This window comes from Salmo salar, chromosome ssa23 (assembly GCF_905237065.1).
Source record: "Salmo salar chromosome ssa23, Ssal_v3.1, whole genome shotgun sequence".
Classification (NCBI taxonomy): domain Eukaryota; kingdom Metazoa; phylum Chordata; class Actinopteri; order Salmoniformes; family Salmonidae; genus Salmo; species Salmo salar.
In genome coordinates, this window is record NC_059464.1 from 10,760,600 (window position 1) to 10,784,204 (window position 23,605).

General features: G+C 42.7%; 1 protein-coding gene across 1 annotated transcript in view; it reads left to right on the plus strand.

The window, feature by feature from the left end:
* The window catches only part of LOC106584045 (collagen alpha-1(XXIV) chain), a 187,550-nt gene that overhangs the window by 69,801 nt on the left and 94,144 nt on the right, over positions 1–23,605 (plus strand). The window contains exons 8-19 of the mRNA XM_014168854.2: positions 4,135–4,179; positions 4,918–4,971; positions 5,528–5,572; positions 7,996–8,049; positions 8,709–8,753; positions 9,798–9,851; positions 11,561–11,605; positions 20,863–20,916; positions 21,074–21,118; positions 21,798–21,851; positions 22,195–22,248; positions 23,291–23,344. Of these exons, the coding sequence (XP_014024329.2) occupies positions 4,135–4,179; positions 4,918–4,971; positions 5,528–5,572; positions 7,996–8,049; positions 8,709–8,753; positions 9,798–9,851; positions 11,561–11,605; positions 20,863–20,916; positions 21,074–21,118; positions 21,798–21,851; positions 22,195–22,248; positions 23,291–23,344 (603 nt within the window). The remainder of the gene's footprint in view (positions 1–4,134; positions 4,180–4,917; positions 4,972–5,527; positions 5,573–7,995; positions 8,050–8,708; positions 8,754–9,797; positions 9,852–11,560; positions 11,606–20,862; positions 20,917–21,073; positions 21,119–21,797; positions 21,852–22,194; positions 22,249–23,290; positions 23,345–23,605) is intronic.

Below are 23,605 nucleotides of genomic sequence, written 5' to 3' on the forward strand. Positions count from 1 at the left end.
GGCATCCCCGGTTGCTTCGGCAGCGGCACCTGGACCCGACGTCACCAGTAAATCCCTGTTGCTTCCCTTTGGTGAGGTGTGATTCTGTTTCTGTGTTATATGTCTGTACGCTACTCGTGTTTCTTGTTTTGTTCCATGTTTCATTTATTATTAAATTCACTTCCTGTACTTGCTTCCCGACTCCTAGCGTACACGCTACACATGTAACTTTGTAGGCTGCAGGTGCTGCACCAGAATCGCATGTTCTCTTAGCTTTATCATGGTTTGAACGAGGTGCGTAATTCCATTCCATATAATACAGTATAATACATTACGGTACAGTAATACAGTTCACACTAAAAAAGATTAGCCTACTGGAGCTTGTTTCATTTATTTACCCAAGAGAGCATATATATCTACATATGTTTTTTGGGGGTTTGTCTGTCGTGCGTAATGTGCAGTAGCCTATAAACCTATATCATACAGTGCCTTCGTAAAGTATTCAGACCCCTTGAATTTGTCCATGTTAGGTTACAGCCTTATTCTAAAAAGTATTTCATGTTGTGCTCATGAAATGTATTTCATGTATGTCTCATCAGGCTCAGGTATCATCAGGTTCAGGTATCAGGTATCATCAGGCTCAGGTATCATCAGGCTCAGATATCATCAGGCTTGAATTTCTGATCAAAGTTTTAATCAAATACAGACAGACCTATTTATATGCTTTATATGCTTTTGAATGACACTTCCTGTTTTGGCAGGAAATACTGGGTTACCTGGGAGTAAAGTGATTTGTTCTCGGGGTGGAACATTTGTAAAATACGGGAAAATATCCAACTCTTCGAATCAAGGATTACTGACTAAGCATATTCACTTAATTATACAGTACATTCGACTGGCCTCACATTAGAGTGATGTCAGTATAGCATCAACTGTTATTTCATTGGACATCTGTTTTCTAGCTAGTCATGGTAAAATTGTGAAATGTTTGTCCTTGTATGACTGTCTTTATGAAATGTGATGATATTTGAAGTAAACCAGATCAAAGTATGAAGACCAAAGTATGAAAAATGACTGTTACTTCTCCATTGATAAAGTTTGATCATAAAGTTACTGGTCCCCCTCTCCTGTGTCAAACACTTGGGTTCATTATTAAGGGGACAAGGTGGCATCCCCTTAACGCTCATTTTAATACACCAATAGTAACATGATCTTACCTAATTTAAATAAATACCGCCTTGGAACCAACATTGGAGAAGGCGTGTTTGCAGAGGGGCGTGGTTTATATAGCTAGATAGCTACTCTACTGGTGCCAAAATTTGACTGTAGGGTGTCAGAAAATATAATTACAAGTTTACCCTATTCATCAATGGCTAAGATACTATATGCTTTCATCTGTGTCTGGTGTTAGCTTCCGTAGTTACTGGCTACTTAGGTCTTCAGCCAGCATAGAACAAAAGGGGGAAAGGGTTGTTCAAAACTCAGATGCAGCTGTCAAGTCAACACATCTGTCAGTGCTGCTGTGCATCACAAGAGACATCATTGATGCAATTTCAATATTCAAGTTGCTTTGTGTTAGTGATGCGGAACAAAGCTCCCTGAAGCATTGACGCTTTCCAGCCAATTGGGTTGAAAATAGGTTCATTAGCCGAGGCTTTGAACATCACAGTGTACACTAGTGGCACCTGCTGGTCAAAATAATTTAGAGCAACCAAATTATGAAAGATTATGTCCCACACGCTGTAGCGCAGGCGCGGAGTAACCTTTTTGTCTTCTATCAAACCAATACCAAACCAATACCAAACCAATACCAAACCAATCAGGTGGTTGTTCGATGAAACAAAGCTTCGGACTTCATTGATCATGTCCTACTGATAAAGTGGTACAGCCATCAGTACACTGCTTTGAAGCAAACTGCTTAAAGATTTTGACGCATGCCTCGGAGCTCCGGTATCAAACGTAACATCCATACTTTGGGTATCACCAAATTTGCTTAAGATGATTTTACTGCAATACTGCTCATTGCATCCAAGTTGTTTGACATAAGCTTTTCAAAGAGCTGTCAGTCAAGGTGAGCTCATGAATATACAGTGCTTTCGGGAAGAATTCAGACCCCTTGACTTTTTCCACATTTTGTTACGTTACAGCCTTATTCTATAATTTATTAAATAAATGTTTTTCCTCAATCTACACACAATACTCCGTAATGACAAAGCGAAAACAGTTTATTAAAATAAATAAAAAATAAAAAAACTGATTTACGTAAGTATTCAGACCCTTTGCTATGAGACTCAAAATTGAGCTCAGGTGCATCCTGTTTCCATTGATCATCCTTGAGATGTTTCTACAACTTGATTGGAGTCCACCTGTGGTAAATTCAATTGATTGGACATTATTTGGAAAGGCACACATCCTGTCTATATAAGGTCCCACAGTTGACAGTGCATGTCAGAGCCAAGCCATGAGGTCAAAGGAATTGTCTGTAGAGCTCTGAGAAAGGATTGTGTCGAGGCACAGATCTGGGGCAGGCTAACAAAACAATTCTACAGCATTGAAGGTCCCCAAGAACACAGTGGCCTCCATCATTCTTAAATGGAAGAAGTTTGGAACCACCAAGACTCTTCCTACAGCTGACCGCCCGGCCAAACTGAGCAATTCGGGAAGAAGGGCCTTGGTCAGGGAGGTGACCAATAATCCGATGGTCACTCTGACAGAGCTCCAGAGTTCCTCTGTGGAGATTGGAGAACCTTCCAGAAGGACAACCATCTCTGCAGCATTCCACCAATCAGGCCTTTATGGTAGAGTGGCCAGATGGAAGCCACTCCTCAGTAAAAAGGACATGAAAGCCCTCTTTGAGTTTTCCAAAAGGCACCTAAAGGACTCAGACCATGAGAAACAAGATTCTCTGGTCTGATGAAACCAAGATTTAACTATTTGGCCTGAATGCCAAGCGTCACATCTGGAGGAAACCTTTCACCATCTCTACGGTGAAGCATGGTGGAGGCAGCATCATGCTGGGGGGATTTTATTCAGCAGTGGAGACTGGGAGACTAGTCAGGATCGAGGGAAAGATGAATGGAGCAAAGTACAGGGAGATCCTCAGACTGGGGCAAAGGTTCTCCCTTCCAACAGGACAACAACCCTAAGCACACAGCCAAGAACTCAGTCAGTCAGGGGCCCTGTATTGGGAAGTAACGATTCACCGATACACTGTAAGCATCGGTCCCGAATTCCAATGTTTATTAAGATAAAAGTGCATCGGTCCGCGGTCCCTAAATGTCACATGCATCGGTCAGAAAATGTATTAAAATGCTATGAATTGATATGCCTCAGATTTTGTTTTGATTGTTAAGGTTCACCATCAGCAATAGCTTTGGTTGTTTTGCTTTGAACAATCGGAGTATATGGTCATTTTTAGATATACAGAGTAAAGTTGAAAATGTCATAACAAGGACACCAATCACAATTGGCCGAAGCGAGAGGAGAAGATCACTCTGTAAAAACGTCCAAACGGTCGAAACCATTCGATTTTGAGATGGGGTGGAATTTGTGAACAATAAATATTTATACTTTACTAGCTCAAACACTTAATGTGCAAGTTAATTAGTGGGTGATGGTGATTTCAGAACCAATCTGATAGTGGTACAGTAGATGCCTAGTCTACATTAGGTGTTAGGGATGTGCATCTTTCCCTTTCAAGACAATTTGACATGTATCTAGACACATGGGCTCAGGAAAAATCTGTTTTAGTTACAGGAAAAATCAGTTTCAGTTTGAAATGATTCGGTGCGATTCAGTTTCATTAGAGAACAAATCGATTATATTTGGTTTGATGCGATACGATTCAATGCATTAACATTTGTTGTGTAAACACATTCATTATTCCATTCTTAATTAAAAATCTGCTGCTGATGGAGCTCATGAGCTGGGCACATCTCTGAGCTGGATCTGTCTGAGCTGATGTGTGTGTGTGTGTGTGTGTGTGTGTGTGTGTGTGTGTGTGTGTGTGTGTGTGTGTGTGTGTGCGCGTGTGTGTGTAAATGATGTATGACTATGGTGTATGTACTATGTAGGCAACTGAGCTGAGCCATAAGAGAGAGCAGGTGATATTCTCCTCTCAGTCTCATTTAAGATGTTTTCTTTCTCTACCTGCAGGGTCCTAAGGGCTATCCAGGGCCACAAGGACAGCCTGGAGAACAGGTGAGTCGTTAGTGTTCATTGTGTCAAACTTGTCCCTTTTTATTTTAGGAAAAGGCCAGGTCACTGATCTCATTATGGACCATTTTTGGGCTAGAGCATGACACACACACACACACACACACACACACACACACACACACACACACACACACACACACACACACACACACACACACACACACACACACACACACACACACACACACACACACACACACACATAAACACAGAGAGAGAGAAAGAGTCAGGCAGCTGTAGCCTGGAAGTCATTTGGTATAGTCACTCTTCAGCTGTCTCTGTATTGTCACCAATTCCTCAGCCACTCAAGAAGCTAACAATTAACATGTTTCCCCTTTCCACACAAATGTCCTAAAACGGAGTGCACTCACGCAGCACACTAACAAAGTAAATTAAGGTGTTGAGATGACTTCAGCACCAGGTGCCACTCTGTGCCCCAAGGTGATTGTTCAGGCTGGAACTGGAAGGGGAGGAGCCAGAGAGAGAGAGAGTGTGTGTGTTCTGCTACAGTCTGGCTGTACTCACTGTCTTACTGGAAGCACAGAGGAGGGGAGGGGGATGGGTGAGGGCAAACAGTGGCTGTTTTATTCCTGAGTTGGCAGCATTGGCGAGGGCCAATGTTTATCTTCTTTCATCCCTCTCTTTTCTCTCTTTTCTCTCTCTCCATCTCTCTCTCTCTTTGTCTCTTTCCCCCCCCCTCCCCCCCCTCCTCCTCTGCAGGGCATACCGGGACTCCCAGGAGTGTCTGGGGATGCAGGTTACCCTGGCAGGCAGGTGCAGTGAATATGCTCCAGATTCCTCCATCCGTCCTCTCGGCTTGATTACATTGCACAGAGTTCCACATCACTTCCTGTGTGCTATCATATTGCTGTACTCAAAAATGCACATCATGTCCACCTGTCTCTCCCCAAACTACAGTAGTGACACACTCCTCAGTCTCTTTAGTGAAAAAAACTGTCAACTAGTGACCTTTTTGCTTGAAATTTTTATTCAAATAGCTAACACTTGACTCCTTATCATTTTGATTTCAACTATATATTGAATAACAATTATTTTGAAGAAAGGTGTTGTATAAGTATAATAGACGACGAATCTTTGAACTAAACGTTTGTGCACAACAATGATAACAAGGAAGTGTAATGTAGCTGAGAGTATGACTGGCATCTTTCCTCATTCCTTTTTACTCCTTAAACAATTAGTCTATGCAATCAAATTATTAATTCCCTACCTGTCTAAAATGTACAATTTAGTGTTTTATGTGTGGAAGTTTATTGTGTAGCAGACAGTCTCTCTTCACTGTATTGTGTGATGCTGCTCTCCTTTGTTGCAGGGTTTGGCTGGGCCAGAAGGTAACCCAGGTCCTAAAGGTGTACGTGTAAGTACAGCTCCCTACTACCCTCCCCTCCACTTTACTCGGCTCTATTAGAAGGAATAGTTAATTTCCTGAAGGGATTACCTGTCTGCTCCACTGGGAACGGCTGATCTATTAAGAGGGCCTGTGTTGTGTTAACAAGGTGCTGGCTCCCACTGCAGCAGATTCCTCTGGGAGCAGGTCTGGGATCTGTTTTCGCTCAGTCGAGCTTCTGCTCTGTTGCGAGAGCAGCTCATTCCTTTCCCCAGGAAGCACAGGCGTGCTCTCCCTCCGCTAGAGAACAGAGGGAGGGAAAAGAGCATGGGCTGGAGCATAGATAGAAAGGTTGGGAGGAGGGTATGAAGAGGTAGGTAAATTAAAAGTAAAAAAAAAAGGTGTAAGGAGAGTCCCTCAGTTTGTCATTTTTGTTTATGCCAACATGATGTCAGAGACAGAATGATATATCAGCCTATTAGGGAAAACTACAGGGCTCACTGAGTTTGAGGACATCTCTAGTAGTTTTCCATTGGGGGGGGGAGGGAGGGAGAGAGAGAGGGAGAGAGAGAGGGAGAGAGAGAGGGAGGGAGGGAGGGAGAGAGGGAGGGAGGGAGAGAGGGAGGGAGGGAGAGAGATTTAGTCTTGCATCCATGTTGTATTATGTTTAAGTGAAGGAAGAAACCAAAACATAGCAGATAAGCCACCAGTCCGCCACTATCCCACACTGCTGTCTGCTCTTATTATAGAAGTCTCCTGTCCCCCACACTGGACTAGACTCTGCCTCTTCAAGTGTCCACTCCTCTCCCTTTTAGCTAGTTAGGATGAAAGCGAAAGCTTGCCTTCCATATTTCCCTCTCATTTTAGTGGTGATTTGTGAGGTAATGGTGATGAGGCGTTATTTGCTATCGCCAGATGAGTATTATGTTCCATACTGATGAAATATGGACATGCCTGATCTCCTCTCTCTGAAGCGGTCAGCAGATCGTAGCCTGTCAGCAAAGAGGGATGAGTAATTATGAATTTAAATGTTTTGAAAGATGCACCGCTAGTTACTTTTTTTTTTACAACAGAGTGGAAAAATGGCCGCATGTCACTTTTCTTCTCTCGGGTGGTCAGCAGCTCTTAGCCTGTCAGCTAAGAAACATATTTTTTAAGGTTGCACCGCATGTTACTTTTCAATCGAGCATGGATAATTGGCCACTTGAAACGTTTCTATTTGGCTCTTAGCCTGTCAGCTAAGACAGTTTTTTCCATAGATGTAACTTTTCTAGTGAGCAGCATGGATACAGGACCAGTTGACCTGCTTCCCTAGCCATGAAACACTTCTATTTCACGGACGGAACTGTTTCGGCTGAATGAGACCTCGGTGAAGAGTTCCTCTGACAGAAAGATGGAACGGTAGAATGAGAGAAAGGAGAGGCGGAAAGATGGAGATTTATCCCTCTCATATCTGTCCATGAAGCCAGACAATGTATCATTAGGCTGATCGCTTGGCTTCAGTTTCAAGTATTTTTTTTAAAGTCAAAGTGTGTGTGCTTGCATATTGCATTTTTATATTTTTGTATTTAACCTTTATTTATCTAGGCAAGTCAGTTAAGAACAAATTCTTATTTACAATGACGGCCTACCAAAAGGCAAAAGGCCTCCCGCGGGGAAGGGTCAGGGATGAAAAAATAAAATAAAAAATATATATATATGTGTGAACATGCCAGCACTAGAGTAGGGGTATATCATCATCGCTAATCTCTGATCTGGCTACAATCAAGACTGCTACATACGTTTACATACCTGACATGCAGGATTCCCAGAACTCAGTGAGTTCAGAGACACTATTGCTTTGATGGGCTTAAGATAAACCTGTTCAGGTATTCAACAGTCTGCTACATGTCACTGTGGTTTATCTGAATCAAATCAAATTGTATTTGTCACATGTGCCGTGAAATGCTTACTTACAAGCCCTTAACCAACAATGCAGTTAAAAAAATAGAGTTAAGAATGTATTTACTAAATAAACTAAAGTAAAAAATTTGAATAAAAAGTAACACAATGAAATAACAATAACGAAGCTATATACAGAGGGTACCGGTACCGAGTCAATGTGCAGGGGTACAGGTTAGACATTTATGTACTATACCATCAGAGAGATATGATGATTTATCTCTATGCGTATACTCTACTGTAGGTCCAACTGTTCAACTTCCATTGTCTGAGGGTGACTGATGAATCTTCATTTCAGTAATGCCCCGATGTCTTATCCATCAGTAGACAACATAAAGATATGTTGTTCTGTACAATCTGTCCAAATGATGTCTTCCTTAGATGTTGATGGTGGTTTTAAGACTTTATTACGTGGTCGTACACGCTCATGACAAGTCTTACTTTGCATTATACCTCCAGGCAAAGTGTTACAAACTGGTTCAGATGTACTGTATGTGTGCTTTGGTTTTCAGGGTTTCATTGGGCCTCCTGGTATAGCTGGTTCAGCCGGGCAGGAAGGGGAGAGAGTAAGTGTCACCTTGATTTATGCAGCATGTGCACCTAATTAAGTGTCTGTCAGGTAGGAGACATTGTCCTCTTTGTTTGCAATAGGTGTAGGATATAACCAAGTCTACTGGCTAACTCATCCTATCAGTTGTACTCCTCTTGAACCTTCCATGTAGACATGGACAGGACGAGGGTCGTCAATATCAGTAAACTCGGATCTAACCAAAGGCAATTCATGTTGCATTTCATCTATTTCGGAGCTATTAAGCAACAGGAAAATATGTGGTTAGCCCTGTTTAATTGTATGGTTTTATTTATTGATCCAAATGTTTGCTGATACTGACAAAGCAGCTACAGTGATCTCTCCTCAGGGAGTTCTGATAAGGACAATAAAATGTCTAATAACTCAATTTACCACAATGCAATGCCATGTTGTATCAGTGGAAAATATGCTCCTTCATCATGAAATAAATCATAAGTCCCCTGGACCGTAGTACAGTGTTTATGATCCCTTAATAACTCAGCTTGCTCTCTTAGCCTGGCAGTAATGTCTAATAAAAAAACCTGGATGATTCATTCTGTGAGGGAGGTCTTGACTATGATTTTGTCATAGATGAATTACACAGCAAACGGTAGTCAACTTTCCTCATCTGAGAGTTTCCTTGTGTTTTTTTTCCAGGGTATTCCCGGTCCTGTTGGGAAGACCGGTCCCAAAGGAAAACAGGTAATGGATTACACAACACCACACAGCTTTGAAACCAGTGATATTCCTGGACAGGGGGGAAAAAAAGCGAATGGTCCGCATACATCCTCTGTCAATAACTGTGGTGGTCCAGTTTGTGGAAAACGTCATGCACTATCAAGAGGGTCGAACGGGGAGATGAGAAGAGTGGATAGGATAAGGAGAGTGTAGAGGAGAGGAGATGAGGTGGGAAAAATAGAGGTCAGAAAGAAGTGTTATACAACCCATAATGGTGTACATCTGCTATTCCCACAGAAGTAATCATTTACCCTCAACACAGGAAGCCCTAAGGAATTTTAAAGCCAAATCTTGCCTTCATCTGTATTCTGTGAGTGTTCATTGCTAATGTGCAAATGCACTCGGCATATTCAGTGCCAAAAGTAACAATTCACACACAGCCAAAAATAGATTACTCGTGAAAAAAAAACAACCTATGGACAGGATGCCAACATCATGAGGATATGCATACCTTGGCATTCAACTTGGCATTTGAGTGAGTCTCTCCCACTGCTAGTCAGGTTGGCATAGGAAAACAGTGTCTCACATACAGAGATGGAGTAACCAAAGGCATGACATAGCAAAAAAAGCAATAAAAACACAAGTGTCAGTGAGCAAGGCATCTGACAGCTTCTCTATGCTGTGGCCAGCTGGGATACCGAGTGGGCCGATGGCCCAGACCAGGCACACCAGCATCTGTCTGTGAGTGAGTGGAGAGGGGTTATCAAAGCCTCTTTCTCTCTCTCTCTCTCTCTCTCTGGAACTGGAACGCTGGGGATGGAACACTCAGAGCTGGAAGTTCTGGAACACAGAGGAGAGAATGGAGAACATCAGAACATCCCACCATATGCAAATAGGCAGGTGTAGACAGGCAAGGAGGGCCAGCGCCCTTTGCACTGTGCCATCTGATAGGCCCACAATGAAGAGATTATACCCAGGAGCATCTGAATATCTAAAGGAGCCCCTTAACTCCTAACTGAACTGCCAAAATTGTGTAAATTAAAACTTTTGTCGTTCTTTTGTGTGCAGGGAGTTGTTGGAGATGTTGGTGAAAGGGGTCCTCCTGGTCCTGATGGCGACGAGGTAAGATCTACGTCCCTCCTCTTAAAGGGATAGTCCGAGATTTTGGCAATTAAGCCCCTTTTCTACTTACCCAGAGTCAGATGAACTCGTAGATACCATTTTGATGTCTCTGCGTGCATTTGAAGCAAGTCGGAAGTAGTTTCGCGAGCCGTTGCTAACTAGCGTTAGCGCAATGACTGGAAGTCTACAGGCACATCCCAGTCGCTGAGCTAACGTTACTTAGCAATTTCCTTCAAACTGCACACAGAGACATAGAAATGGCATCCATGAGTTCATCTGACTCTGTAAATAGTTGCCAAAATCTAACACTATCCCTTTAAATCAAATCAAATTTGTCACATGCGCCGAATGTAACAGGTGTAGACTTTACCGTAAAAAGCTTGCTTACAAGCCTTTCCCAATGATGCTGGGTCTAAAAATAATAATAGAAATTAAAAGTAAAATAGTAACACAAGAGGAATAAAATAAGATACACAAGTAAAAGATCCATGTGCAGCGGTATGAGCTATCTGAGGTAGAGAGTACGTGACAGCAGGGTAAAGTTACTAGGCATCAGGATGGATAATAATACGAGTCACCTAAAGAACAGAGTAGCAGCAGCATATGATGAGTGTAAAAGTGTGTAAGTGTGTTTGTGTAATGTGTATGTATGTGTGTGGGTTGTGTGTGTGTGTGTTTGTGTATGTGGTGTTTGTGAATGTATTTGGGAGTGTCAATGTGGTGTGTGTGAGTGAGTGTGTATATGGTGTGTGTATATATAGTCTAGTGTGCGTATGGTCAGTGCAAGATAGTTTGGGTACCATTAATTAACTATTTAGCAATCTGGTTATTTAGCAGTCTGGTTATTTAGCAGTCTGGTTATTTAGCAGTCTTATGGCTTGGGAGTAGAAGCTGTCTCAGAGCCTATTGGTCCGAGAGCCGATGCTCGAGTACCCTTTGCCCGTTGGCCTGTTTCCGGTTGCCAAGTTTGTATACTCTATTCAGTCTCTAGCAAAAAAAAATCACACTCCAGGAACAATGTTGTGCACCCCTGCTCTATGACTTTTAGGAGATTAGCTTTGCTGAGCTGAGTTGTGCCATGTACAATATATAGACAGAGCAATTGTTCTCTTTTGGCCTCAGAAACGCCAGGGTTGACTCAACCGTATGGTTTAGATTAGAACACACTCTCTGTACTGTTTCTCTACGTCTATAGCTCTGGATGAATGAGCTCAGCCCAGGCCCAGCAGTCAGTAACGTTGTAGAGCTCAATGTGTTGAGATGATCTGCAATCCGTTACAATTTCGCAGGGCTGTCTGTGTTGGGCAGATTCCAACAGAACAGCAGGTACAGGGAATCTCTTTATAGAGCTGGCAAAGTATGCTGCAGATTAGCAAATTGGATGTTTCCCCTCTTCTGATTGTTCTGAGCCTGTTTTCTTTTATTGATTTAAAAAGTTTTGTAAAAGCACTGTTTAATGTATGTAGACTGAGAAGCAACAAAGAAGAGAGTGTGGTTCATAGCACAACATGGTTTGTGTTATGATTAGCTGGATCTGGGTGTGCCAGACTGCGTGATATTGTCATTTGGAGAAAAGCTTTACTATCCTGTGTGTGGCCCGAGCGTGTGTGTACGTCTGTGTGTGTGTGCCTGGGTGCATGTGTGTGTTTATGTTCACATGTGTGTCCATTGCTACCCTGTACTCATGATGTTCCTGTGGTGTCCTATAGGGGCCTGTTGGTGGGACTGGCATGGGTGGCTTCCCTGGTCTGAGGGTGAGTATTACACAACATTACACATCAGCCTTTTTAGGGAGTTTTTCCTAGCCACCGTGCCTCTACATTGGCATTGCTTGCTCTCTGGGGCTTTAGGCTCAATTTCTGTATAAGCACTTTGTGACAGCTGCTATTCTAAAAAGAGCTCTATAAATACATTTGATTAATATCTTTATTCATCTGTTGTGTTCTGGTCAAGGTCTAACGTTTTTATCTTTATGTCGTAGAGGTTGACGTTTACTACAGTAGTAACTTAGCACCCACTTTGAATGTGGTGTGCATTCGTTCATTTCATCATTCATTCATTCTGGTATGTTTGATTTTGATGCAGTTTTGGGAAGATGTTGGGATTTAGTAGGGTCTGATGCTGTTGATTCCTCTCTACAGTACTTCTCTCATGCAGATGTAGGATCTTAATTTGATCACTTGTTGCTCAGAATTGTCCTGCAAAGCAGGAAATACAAACGTGTGTCGTATTTGAGTTTTAAAACGCCTTCTGAAGTTTGTAGTTTCCACTTTGAAATATCAGACTGGATTTTCCCTAAAGAAAAATGCATCAGCCTCTACAAAAATGTCCATTAATTATAATCCACATAATAATTCACATTTCTTCTTGCTGCAGGATTATTTTCCTGCTGTAGAAAACTGTCTCAAATGAAGATCCAGATCTGTACAGTGTATTATATCCACATCAAGCCCAAATCAAGCCCATTTGTCTGTAGATTAAATGTTTTTGGATAACTGCTTTGTAATACTGGAAGAGTAAAAATTCTGATGAATGGGGAATCTGCTCTGACTTGCTCTGATAAATGGGAATCTCTAACTAGTACCAGTCGTTTCTTGGAGAGGTAGTGCCAATACTCCAACCAAGGTCATTTGTTTTGAATGGTAACAATATATTCCTCACCCTGCCTACTTGTGACGCGCTTAGTGCTGTGCTCTGCAGGTCATGACTGCCCTGCCAAAGGTGGATTACCAATATTTGATTAACTTTAAAGACATGGCGGCCTGTCAAGCCCTGAGCTGAGTGAGGGAGAGAGAGACAGAGAGAATGAGCGAGTGAGAGAGACAGAGAAGTAGATAGAGAAAGCGGGAGGGCGAGCGAAGAGACCAAAAGAGGTCCCACTTTAAATTACGTTCAGCTTATAAAGGCTCCTTCATAATGCCTTCAGAAGCACTACATAAGTGTTACAAAGCATTGTTAACCGTATGTCATGTTTTATAAAGGGTTCATAAATGTGGCATAACTGTGTGTAATAATCACCATTGTCAAATGTGACGGTGAGACGTGACTATGAGACATGGCTGTATCTAGGGGGATTGGTATTTAGGTGAGCCTGCTAACTACATTTAGGCTAGCTAGCAATTGTTGTGAAGTCACTGAAATTATTTGAAATAACCATTGAGGTAGCTACAGTATATAATCTAACTAAACACTTAACTACTACAAACTACAAACAAATTTAAATGACAATAAATAAAGGTTAACTTATTTGTTTTTCGCTGTTCAGTGGCAGCACAAATGGGCATTTGATTTACTAACTCATCACATGATCAGCATCTCGTCAGCAACACTAAAAAAGTACTTCCGGGACACGGAATTCCGAACATTTTCAAATTAAAGTGCCCCACATAAATGTGTCAATAACTATAAATGATATATACAAATAATTGTCTAAACATTAACAATGATTCATATTTGTTCATATTTAAGTGACATTTGCATTAAATGTGGATTTTGAAACATGTTCCAATGTCAAATAAATGCCCCCAATGCAAATAACTGTATAGAGTTGAAGTCAGAAGTTTACATACACCTTAGCCAAATACATTTAAAATCCGTTTTTCACAATTCCTGACATTTAATCCTAGTAAAAATTCCCTGTCTTAGGTCAGTTAGGATCACCACTTTATTTTAAGAATGTGAAATGTCAGAATAATAGTAGAGAGAATGATTGATTTATTTCAGCTATTATTTCTTTCATCACTTTCCCAGTGGGTCAGAAGTTTACCTACACTCAATTAGTATGTGGTAGCATTGCCTTTCAATTGTTTAAACTTGGGTCAAACATTTCGGGAAGCCTTCCACAAGCTTCCCACAATAAGTTGGGTGAATTTTGGCCCATTCCTCCTGACAGAGCTGGTGTAAGTCAGGTTTGTAGGCCTCCTTGCTCGCACACACTTTTTCAGTTCTGCCCACAAATTTTCTATAGGATTGAGGTCATGGCTTTGTGATGGCCACTCCAATACCTTGACTTTGTTGTCCTTAAGCCATTTTGCCACAACTTTGGAAGTATGCTTGGGGTCATTGTCCATTTGGAAGACCCATTTGTGACCAAGCTTTAACTTCCTGAATGATGTCTTGAGATGTTGCTTCAATATATCCACTTAATTTTCCTCCCTCATGATGCCATCTATTTTGTGAAGTTCACCAGTCCGTCCTGCACTAAAGCACCCCCACAACATGATGCTGCCACCCCCGTGCTTCACGGTTGGGATGGTGTTCTTCGGCTTGCAAGCCTCCCCCTTTTTTCTCCAAACATAACGATGGTCATTATGGCCAAACAGTTCTATTTTTGTTTCATCAGACCAGAGGGCATTTCTCCAAAAAGTACCATCTTTGTCCCCATGTGCAGTTGCAAACCGTAGTCTGGCTTTTTTTATGGCAGTTTTGGAGCAGTGGCTTTTTCCTTGCTGAGCGGCCTTTCAGGATATGTCGATATAGGACTCGTTTTACTGTGGATATAGATACTTTTGTACCGGTTTCCTCCAGCATCTTCTCAAGGTCCTTTGCTGTTGTTCTGGGATTGATTTGCAATTTTCGCACCAAAGTATGTTCATCTCTAGGAGACAGAACGCGTCTCCTCCCTGAGCGGTATGATGGCTGGCCCCATGGTGTTTATACTTGCGTACTATTGTTTGTACAGATGAACATGGTACCTTCAGGCGTTTGGAAATTGCTCCCAAGGATGAACCAGACTTGTGGAGGTCTAGAGTGTTTTTTCTGAGGTCTTGCCTGATTTCTTTAGATTTTCCCATGATGTCAAGAGTTTGAAGGTAGGCCTTGAAATACATCCACAGGTACACCTCCAATTGACTCAAATGATGTCAATCAGCCTATCAGAAGCTTCTAAAGCCATGACATAATTTTCTGGAATTTTCCAAGCTGTTTAAGAGGCACAGTCAACTTAGTGTATGTAAACTTCTGACCCACTGGAATTGTGATACAGTGAATTATAAGTGAAATCATCTGTCTGTAAACAATTGTTGGAAAAATGACTTGTGTCTTGCACAAAGTAGATGTCCTAACTGACTTGCCAAAACTATAGTTTGGTAACAAGATATTTGTGGAGTGGTGGTAATGACTCCAACCTAAGTGTATGTAAACTTCCGACTTCAACTGTATGTAATACATATTTACTTAGAGCAAGAACTATTCTCGGTGCCACAGTAAAAGTGTTGTAGGGAATACTCTGTAGGGTCTGTTGAATGTATATATGCTGTCATTTCAAGAGTTTTGCTGGCCTTTTAGTCCACCCATTCCATTGGCGGCTGAATCACATCACATGTGCGCTTACTACAGAAAACCTGCTAACCAAACAACAGTACAGGGCATGCTCACTGAACTAAAGGGCAGCTACACACAAAAATGTTTTCCCAGACCTCAAAAGTCATCACCTGATGTGATTTAAGCATTACTGTGAACACAGAAAATCCAATTTTGTTGTTTATCTATTTAAAATAGTGTAAAGAATCTGGGGTAAACCAGATTTTTTTTTAGGAAATCCGAAACCTGGAAAAACAAAACCAAGAAAACAGAATTTGGGGGGGGAAAGAATTAGGCAATAAAATATAACTGATTTTAAATGTCCCTACCAAAATGTTTTGGTACTTTAGTGTGTGTGTCATCCTGCATCACATCATTTTGGGGTAAGTTGAGGTCAGGTCCAAAACTGACTATGCACCCAAGAGGTTGGGCCATCCAAGAAATGATTTCGTAAAATATAATATAATTTTATCCAAAGTGACTTACAGTACAGTTATTTGTGAATACATTTATGTATGGGTGGTCCCGGGAATCGAACCCAATATCCTGGGGTTGCAATGCTCTACCAAGATGCATGACAGGGTTATAAATGCTTTGTGAAGCCTCAATTTAATATGATTTATAAGGCCTTTATTAAACGGTGCTTATGTCACCCTTTATAAAGCACAGAATTATGTAATATTTGACGTAGTGGGTTATGTCACATTTGACATTGGTGGTTATGTCACACTTTTATGCCACATTTATGAACCCTTTAAAGCATGACATACGGTTGTAGATGATTTGTAACACATGTATGTAGTGTTTATAAAGGATTTATGAGGGCTTACGAAGCCTTCACAGGCCTGGGCAATTCCAGTCCTCAGGGGCCTGATTGGTGTCACACTTTTCCCCCCATCTCTAGCAAACACACCTGATTTAAACTAATAGCATTTTTAACTGAAGATCATGATTACTTGATTATTGGAGTCAGCTGTGTTAGCTGGGGCTAGGGCAAAAGTGTGACACCAATCAGACCACAGATGACTGGAGTTGCTCAGGCCTGCTATAAGCTGCACATTATTTAAAGCTGGAGAGAGAGAGAGAGAGAGATAAAGAGAGAGATGGAGAGAGGGAGGCAGCCCCCCTTAGAGAGCCTGTCCTAGTGCTGTCTCCTGAGAGGGAGAGAGAGTGGGATGAGTGAAAGAAATCCATAGCAGCTCTTACCTAAACTCATACATACTCCCATGCCATTTTAAGGCATCAAAACATGTCAAAGTGTCCATCCAGGCCATATAAACAGTATAGTGTTGCACGTAATGATAGATACTGTATTACCTCCACCCATGACCTAGCCCGTACCCCATCCCTCATACCCCCATGACCTCCATAACCCATTCCTCCCCACGGGGCTGCTGAGGTGAAGTGAGGTTTGGTCCCTGACCCTGGCCTCCCTGGGAAAGCTGTGTTGGCCGGAGCATGGGAGGTTGGGAGGTTGGGAACCCTCTCTCTCCATCAGACAGATTTACGGGGTCACCACGAGAGGTGCTCAGAGGGATGGAGATTCCTCAACCATTGCCACGGCATCCGGCCATAACTCAACCGCTACACCTTAACTCAACCCTAACTCAACTGCCACGCCAAGATCCTCACAGAGTCTGACTTGCCTGAACTAGTGACACAAGATGGCAGACAGGCAGCATGACTTACGTACCCCGGGAATTTGATCTGACTCAGATGGAGGGCTCTGACCCATCCCCACAAATCAAGCTGTTCTCTGGACAGGACACAGCATGGACATGGTCAGATCAGGCTACTGGAGGTTAGGCCTACCAGGGAAACGCAGCCAGCTCTGTTCCAGCCGTGACAAAAAGTTGAGGCTACATTTGTAGGATATAGATCATCCTGCTCTTATTGCTATTCAACATCACACAGATTCTCTTGCATTTTCTATTCCTGGTGTACTGTATGTCTATGACAAAAACTGTTGAGTGATCATCTTTGAGAAATAGTTCACGTAAAGTACATACATTTAGGATGAAGTATTGAAGTGTAATGTATAACCCAGGAAAGGACACATGATGACAGGTCTCGATTTGTTAAACTGAATCGCTGGCTGGTAAAGTTGCCAATTGGATAAATTCCGTTCATGTAGTTACATACTGTGCTCACATATTTATAGGCCATGTTATGTTTTACAGTCACTAATGTATTGCCAATTCAATACAACATTATTGTAAGTGCAGGTACTTTACATGAAATATTACTCAAACATGATAATTTTGAACAGCAGCTCTACATCCACGATGTCTCCCTGTCTGAAAAGCATCTGTGTGGGGCTCACAAAGACTTTACGAATGCTTTGTCAAGTCTTTACAAGTAGTGGTTTGTTTAAAGTGAGACCGAAGTGGGTCTACATGAATGGCAGCCTACAGTATACAGGGCTCTGTCACGTCAGACATTTCGCCCCAGAGGAGAGGCGGTCCCACAGCAAATCCCAATTCAACCCATCCCAACTCTACGAACCCGGGACACTTCCATCATGCTGGAATTAGAATCCCATGTCTTCCAGGCATTTGTTATGTGAGAGGAAACCCAACTAGTGTGGCGACTGATTCCTCATGTCACTCTGCCCCCGCCCCAACCCCGCCCCGTGAGGAAGTCTTTCAAATTCACATTTCAAACAAATTGGTGGCACCTCCTCTGCTGATTGATCCACATCTATCTCTCTAGCCCACACTGTCACCCCTGCCGTCCTTATGCAGGAGACAGACATGCAGGCCCGAGCCCCTCTCCACCACTATTCCTTACTCCTCTCCTTCTGTCCTCCAAAACTCATATTGTTGCTTCAATTTTTTTCCCCCCCTCTACTTTTCCCTTGAAGCATCGTTACCCAATTCTGGAGAGCTTCATTATAAACAAAGTCGTGGCAGTGAGCCTCGACGCGGTTAGATCCTATAGCATGTTCCCACAGTACAGCCATGATGGATCAGATCTGCTTGGTGTTTGCCATTTTGACTGACAGACTGGGTTGTATTGTGTGGTTGGGTTAAGTCGTCTCCTATCCATCATTGTTATTTCTGTGTGGTTGGGATTTGTGTGTCTTGTCATTAAACAAAACCCCAGAACACAACCAGTACTGTGGTTGAATGGCTTTCTGCACTGATGCTCATCACCCTGTTTACATACTGTATATGTGAATGCCTGAGTTCCCTTCCCAAATGACGGTGGAATGGGAATCGCTGATTGGGCTTGTGCTGTATGTTTGACCCAAACTCAATCTGTCCATTTTAAACCACACATATAAAACAAAATAGGACAAAGGGTTTTACCTTTTCTTCCATTGACGTTTCTCTCCAGGAAAAAGAGAGAGAGAGAGTGGTGTGTGAAGCTTTGCATTCAGAGCCAAAGCGTAATAAACTCTTAAATGTACACACTCTAATGGGGCCAACACGCACACATATAATTTAATGGTACACATTGCATAGGTCTGATGTGTGTAACATATATGATCCTCTGTTACAGTGGCGTTGTGTTCGATTGTTTTAAAGGAATAGAAGGAATTCACCAATGTGGTTTTCCTGAAGTTTCTCTAAATCATTGGTTTCTCATGTGGGGAGGGGGAGAGGGAGGGTGGGAGAAAGGGAGAGAGAGAGGGAGAGAGAGAGAGATTGAACCCTCTCGCAGGCAGCAGGTGGTGTCCATCTTATCTGTCGTTCCCCCGTATTGTTGCTGTGTGTGGGAAATTGAAGTTTGATTCACTGGATCAATTGGTTGGCCCTGAAAGGAGAGTGGTGGGGTATCGCCTTACACCAATTGTCTGTTCTCAGCCCGTAACTTTCATATGCCCTCAGTTGAAAGCGTTCTTTATGAAGTGCGTGCGATTTGTCTTCATCCCGCCGTGCCATTACCCAGGGAGACTGAGCATCAAACACAAAATCATACTGAGACCAGATGGACCTCTGCTTTTAAGCCACATGTCCTTAATGACATCGCATTAAGCTCTTTGAGGGGCGCTGGATGCTCGCCGGATGGAGTTTCCTCAACCGTTGCCAAGGCAGCTTTGTGAAGATTCACAAAAAAACGGAACTCATCATGAGGGGCCGCAGTGGCTCGTGGGTCTGCGTACCCACATCCATACCCCCAATTCTACATTCCATTTTTCCATGGGGCGGAGAAAAGATTTTCGATTTTATAACTAATTTCATGCAATTATACTAATTTTGCCATGGGGTGGAGGTCAATGTTTGCAGTTTTTAATATGATAACTGATGATCAATGGGCCCCACTCCGGTCGGCAATTCAACCATGCTTACTACAAGATAGCTGGCCGCTTGACTACCTTACCAATCTAAAAAATGTTTGCTGACATGGGCTAATTGAGTGACTGCTGATGCACTACCAAATTTCGAAATTGCACCTTGTGTATTCTATTATTTTAACTCTCAACAGTAAGTTGAGACCCCGACTCATTTCACCCCTGCATTAGAGGCTCCCAAGTGGTGCAAGACACTGCATCTCAGTGCAAGAGGTGTCACTGCACCACCTGGTTCAAATCCAGGCTGCATCCCATCTGGCTGTGATTGGGCGGTGCACAATTGGCCCAGCGTTGGCTGGGGTAGTCTGTCATTGTAAATAAGAATTTGTTCTTAACTGACTTGCCTAGTTAAATAAAGGTCAAATAAAATTTGAACAAAGGACAACTGCTTTCAGTTATTCATCCTCAGCTGCTCTTACCTCTTCCACTAAAGTCTCCATGCATACAACTGATTATTTACAAAACCACTCCATGTTTTTCAACTGCATTCACTTATTAATTCTCAGCTGCTCTTATAGTACCTGTTCTCTGAAGTCTTCATAAATCCTAATTTACCACGGTACTTCTCACGTTTTAGAATGTGAAGAAGCCTTACTGGTTTCTGTTCTCTGAAGTCTTCATAAATCCTAATTTACCACGGTACTTCTCACGTTTTAGAATGTGAAGAAGCCTTACTGGTTTCCGTGACAGCGGCTGGCAGAATCTTTTGTATAGGTTAAAAGTAGGAGGAAGCAAAGGTATCTGTCCAAGAGTACAGGCTGGCTCTGATGAAGGGAGCCGTATCTGTGTTTGTGCTCGTACTTTATCAGTCCCTCCTGTGTTGCTGGAGCTGCACTTCTCTCCAGATCTGGTGACAATCCCCTCAAAGCACAGTATTGGGTAACAGAGCCACGCTGGTAGGCCAGTAGGCCTGGAACGCATAGAATCACTTACAGAGCTGGCCCTCGGTCCCACGCCCTCAGCCCATGTAATTACAACGATTAGAACAATCATTCAGACCCATTTCCAGCAGCACAGTGTCTGGTCACTCCTACCATGTCCATGTCACAGCTGATTAGATGTGACGTTACAGTTGTGCGTGCGCTATGTTCCAGTCACGCGTCCGCACGTGTGGACGGCCCAACTCCGAACGGACACTTTGCCAGCACAGGCACAGCTTGGAAGTCATCATAGGCGTTGACTCACAGGAATGTAGTGTTTAGGTCCCAGGCGGTAACCGCATGTGTCAAAATAATGGGCTGCGAGTGGGGAACGGATTTATTGGATGTTTCTTGTGAAACATGTCCTTCATTGTCTTGCGCTGTAAATCTGAGCCAGTATAATACATACTGTATACTTGATGAATTGTGTGTGTGTTTGTGTGTGCGCGCACATGCGTGCGGTATCTTACCCTACTCCCCCTTCTCTCCACAGGGAGACCCAGGACCTGAGGGACAGCGAGGACTGACTGGCATAGTGGGAACTATGGTAACTACCCAACCTCTCCTCTCTTTTCCGTTCTCTTCCGTTTTCCAGTCAGTCTCTCTGCATCTACGTATATCGGTCTCTGTATCTTCCTCGGTTCCCTTTTTCAAAATGGCTGCCACTGAGGACTCCCTCCTCTCCTATTCCCTCTCTCTATTAGGGCCTGACTGGAAATGTGGGGCTGCCTGGATTGAAAGGTGATAAGGTGATCTAAATATTTATATTATTGTGAATGATCTATCCCAGTGTGTGGATGAGGAGAGTGTGTTTTACGTTCAAGTACATAGTGAAGGGAATGAGATGGGAGTAACAGAAGAGAGGAATGAGGATTTGATATGCAGTACAGAACCTAGAGCCTAAGAGTTATTCGGCTGTCTCCATAGGAGAACCCTTTAAGAAAAACATTTTGGTTCCAGGTAGAACCCTTTTGGTTCCATGTAGAACCCTTTTGGGTTCCATGTAGAACCCTTTCCACAGAGAGTTCTACATGAAACCCGAAAGGGTTCTACCTAGAAGCAAAAAGGGTTATCCTATGGGGACAGCCGAATAACCCTTTGCGAACCCTTTTTTCTAAGAGTGTACATCTCAGTACAGTATAAACTTGAGAAATAGAGATGTGTTTTTTAGATGTCTTTTCCCCGTTCTGGGTCTGTTGTACCCCTGACTATGATTGTTTCCCCTTTCTAATGATTATACAGTTCATCGATCAAACTCTTGATCTTAGTTGCTGCTTGACTTTGGTAGGATGTATCTCCTATAGGATGGGTTAGATAGACACCTGAACATGGATGGGGAAGTGGTGTGTCCCTCCCTGTGTTGTTAACACTGTTCTCTGAGGAGCAGGTTGTTTGTGTTATATCTCTGTGTGATGCTGTAACATTCAGGGTGAACCTGGACTAAGGGGGGAACCAGGAAAGTTTGGTTACCAAGGTGACAAGGTAGGTTTCCCATCCGTCTGAATATGTTTATTGATTTTAAACTATGCTGGGTCCCTTGCGATACACACACACACACACACACACACACACAGTGAAGATAAAGCCCAGTGCTGCCTGTCAGAAGTGTGATGTAGAATTAACAACCTCAGGTCCCTCTCACATTGTCTATCACACACACACACACACACACACACACACACACACACACACACACACACACACACACACACACACACACACACACACAGACAGAGAAAAAAAAGTAAAAGAGAGGGAGTCAGATAATGAGTGATGGAGAGAATAGGAGCATAAACATGTGTTGTGTGTTTGTTTGTGCCCCCAGGGTGCTGCTGGCTTACCTGGACCTCCTGGACTCCTTGGGAAAACAGGCCCACCTGTACGTAGTGTGTGTGTGTGTGTGTGTGCGCACCCGTCACATAATTAATGTAACGACCCCAGTAAACACCCTGTACCTTTTAGCGACTTGCACTTTGTTCCAAACAGACCATATAACTGTCCGAAACTCAAACTCTCTGCCTGAAAACTAATATGACAAATTCACGCAACATATTTAGACCATCTGTTGGGTCCTGCATGAGTCGATTACAGTCAACAAGGGAGTATGTTCTATAGTCCTAGCATAGGTTATTTTCTTTAATTTTACATTGAATTAGTATTTTTAGCACAGAAAGCTAAAACCTGCGCAGTTTGGCATAGTATTAAGTGAATATACCGCAAAGACGCTCCCATATTTTAAAGCTAAAGCTGTCCAATTACGTGTATGCTTCACATCTGCCTGAGCAAGTGTTTGCCCTCCCTGGCATATCCACTTGGGCTGCAGACGCCAGTCAGTCAGCCACTGTGGCATCACAGCAAGACCATATGAATATTTGTTCTGACAAAACAAATAAACACCAAACCAAAAAAACTCTGATAATACTTGTATTTCCCTTTTGACCCACATTTTAAATCGCAGAATATCATAAGTGGCACATAAACACAAGCCACATGCAGGAACAAATCGGATGCTCAAGGGGAGGGGGCGTTACTGCCGATCCAGGAATACCCACATGCAGGAACGCCCCGAATTGCGGGCCGCAATCACACACCATTGGTCACTGTGGCATCACAGAAAGACCATATTAATATTTGACAAAACAATACACACCGTGCCTTCCTTCTCAGAAACATTGGCAACTGTCAAATAGAGTGATGGTGAAGACTTACTACAGAGAAACCGATATTATGAGTGCCAAGCTTTTATATGCCTTATGTTGTTTTTGTGCAAAATATACATTATGCATGTGTGGGTGTCTGTGTGTGAGAGTGAAAGACAAGAAGAGAGAAAGATGCTTGGCATTCGTTAAGTAAAGGTAAAAAAAAAAATGTTTTGATGTTTCCACTGTTTGTGTTAATGTTTTCATGTCTCTGTTTGACAGGGTAAGATGGGTGACATCGGACCGCAGGGACCTCCCGGCCCACCAGGACCTGAGGTAAGACAACTAAACACTGATATCATTTAAGCCACACTATTTTAGATGTGTGATAGTACAGTCTGTAGCATCCTAATTGAGCTACTGATAATGCTCAGTATTCTATCATAAACTTCTGTCATATAGCGCTATAAATGGTAAAACAAGCAAACCGAACCAATCATAAAAACATATCATCCTGATCTAAACGTCTGTTCCTACACAATGTTGTTTTAGTCAGGTTCAAATTTTTGCTCTGTTGGGAGCATATCGTGCACCTGT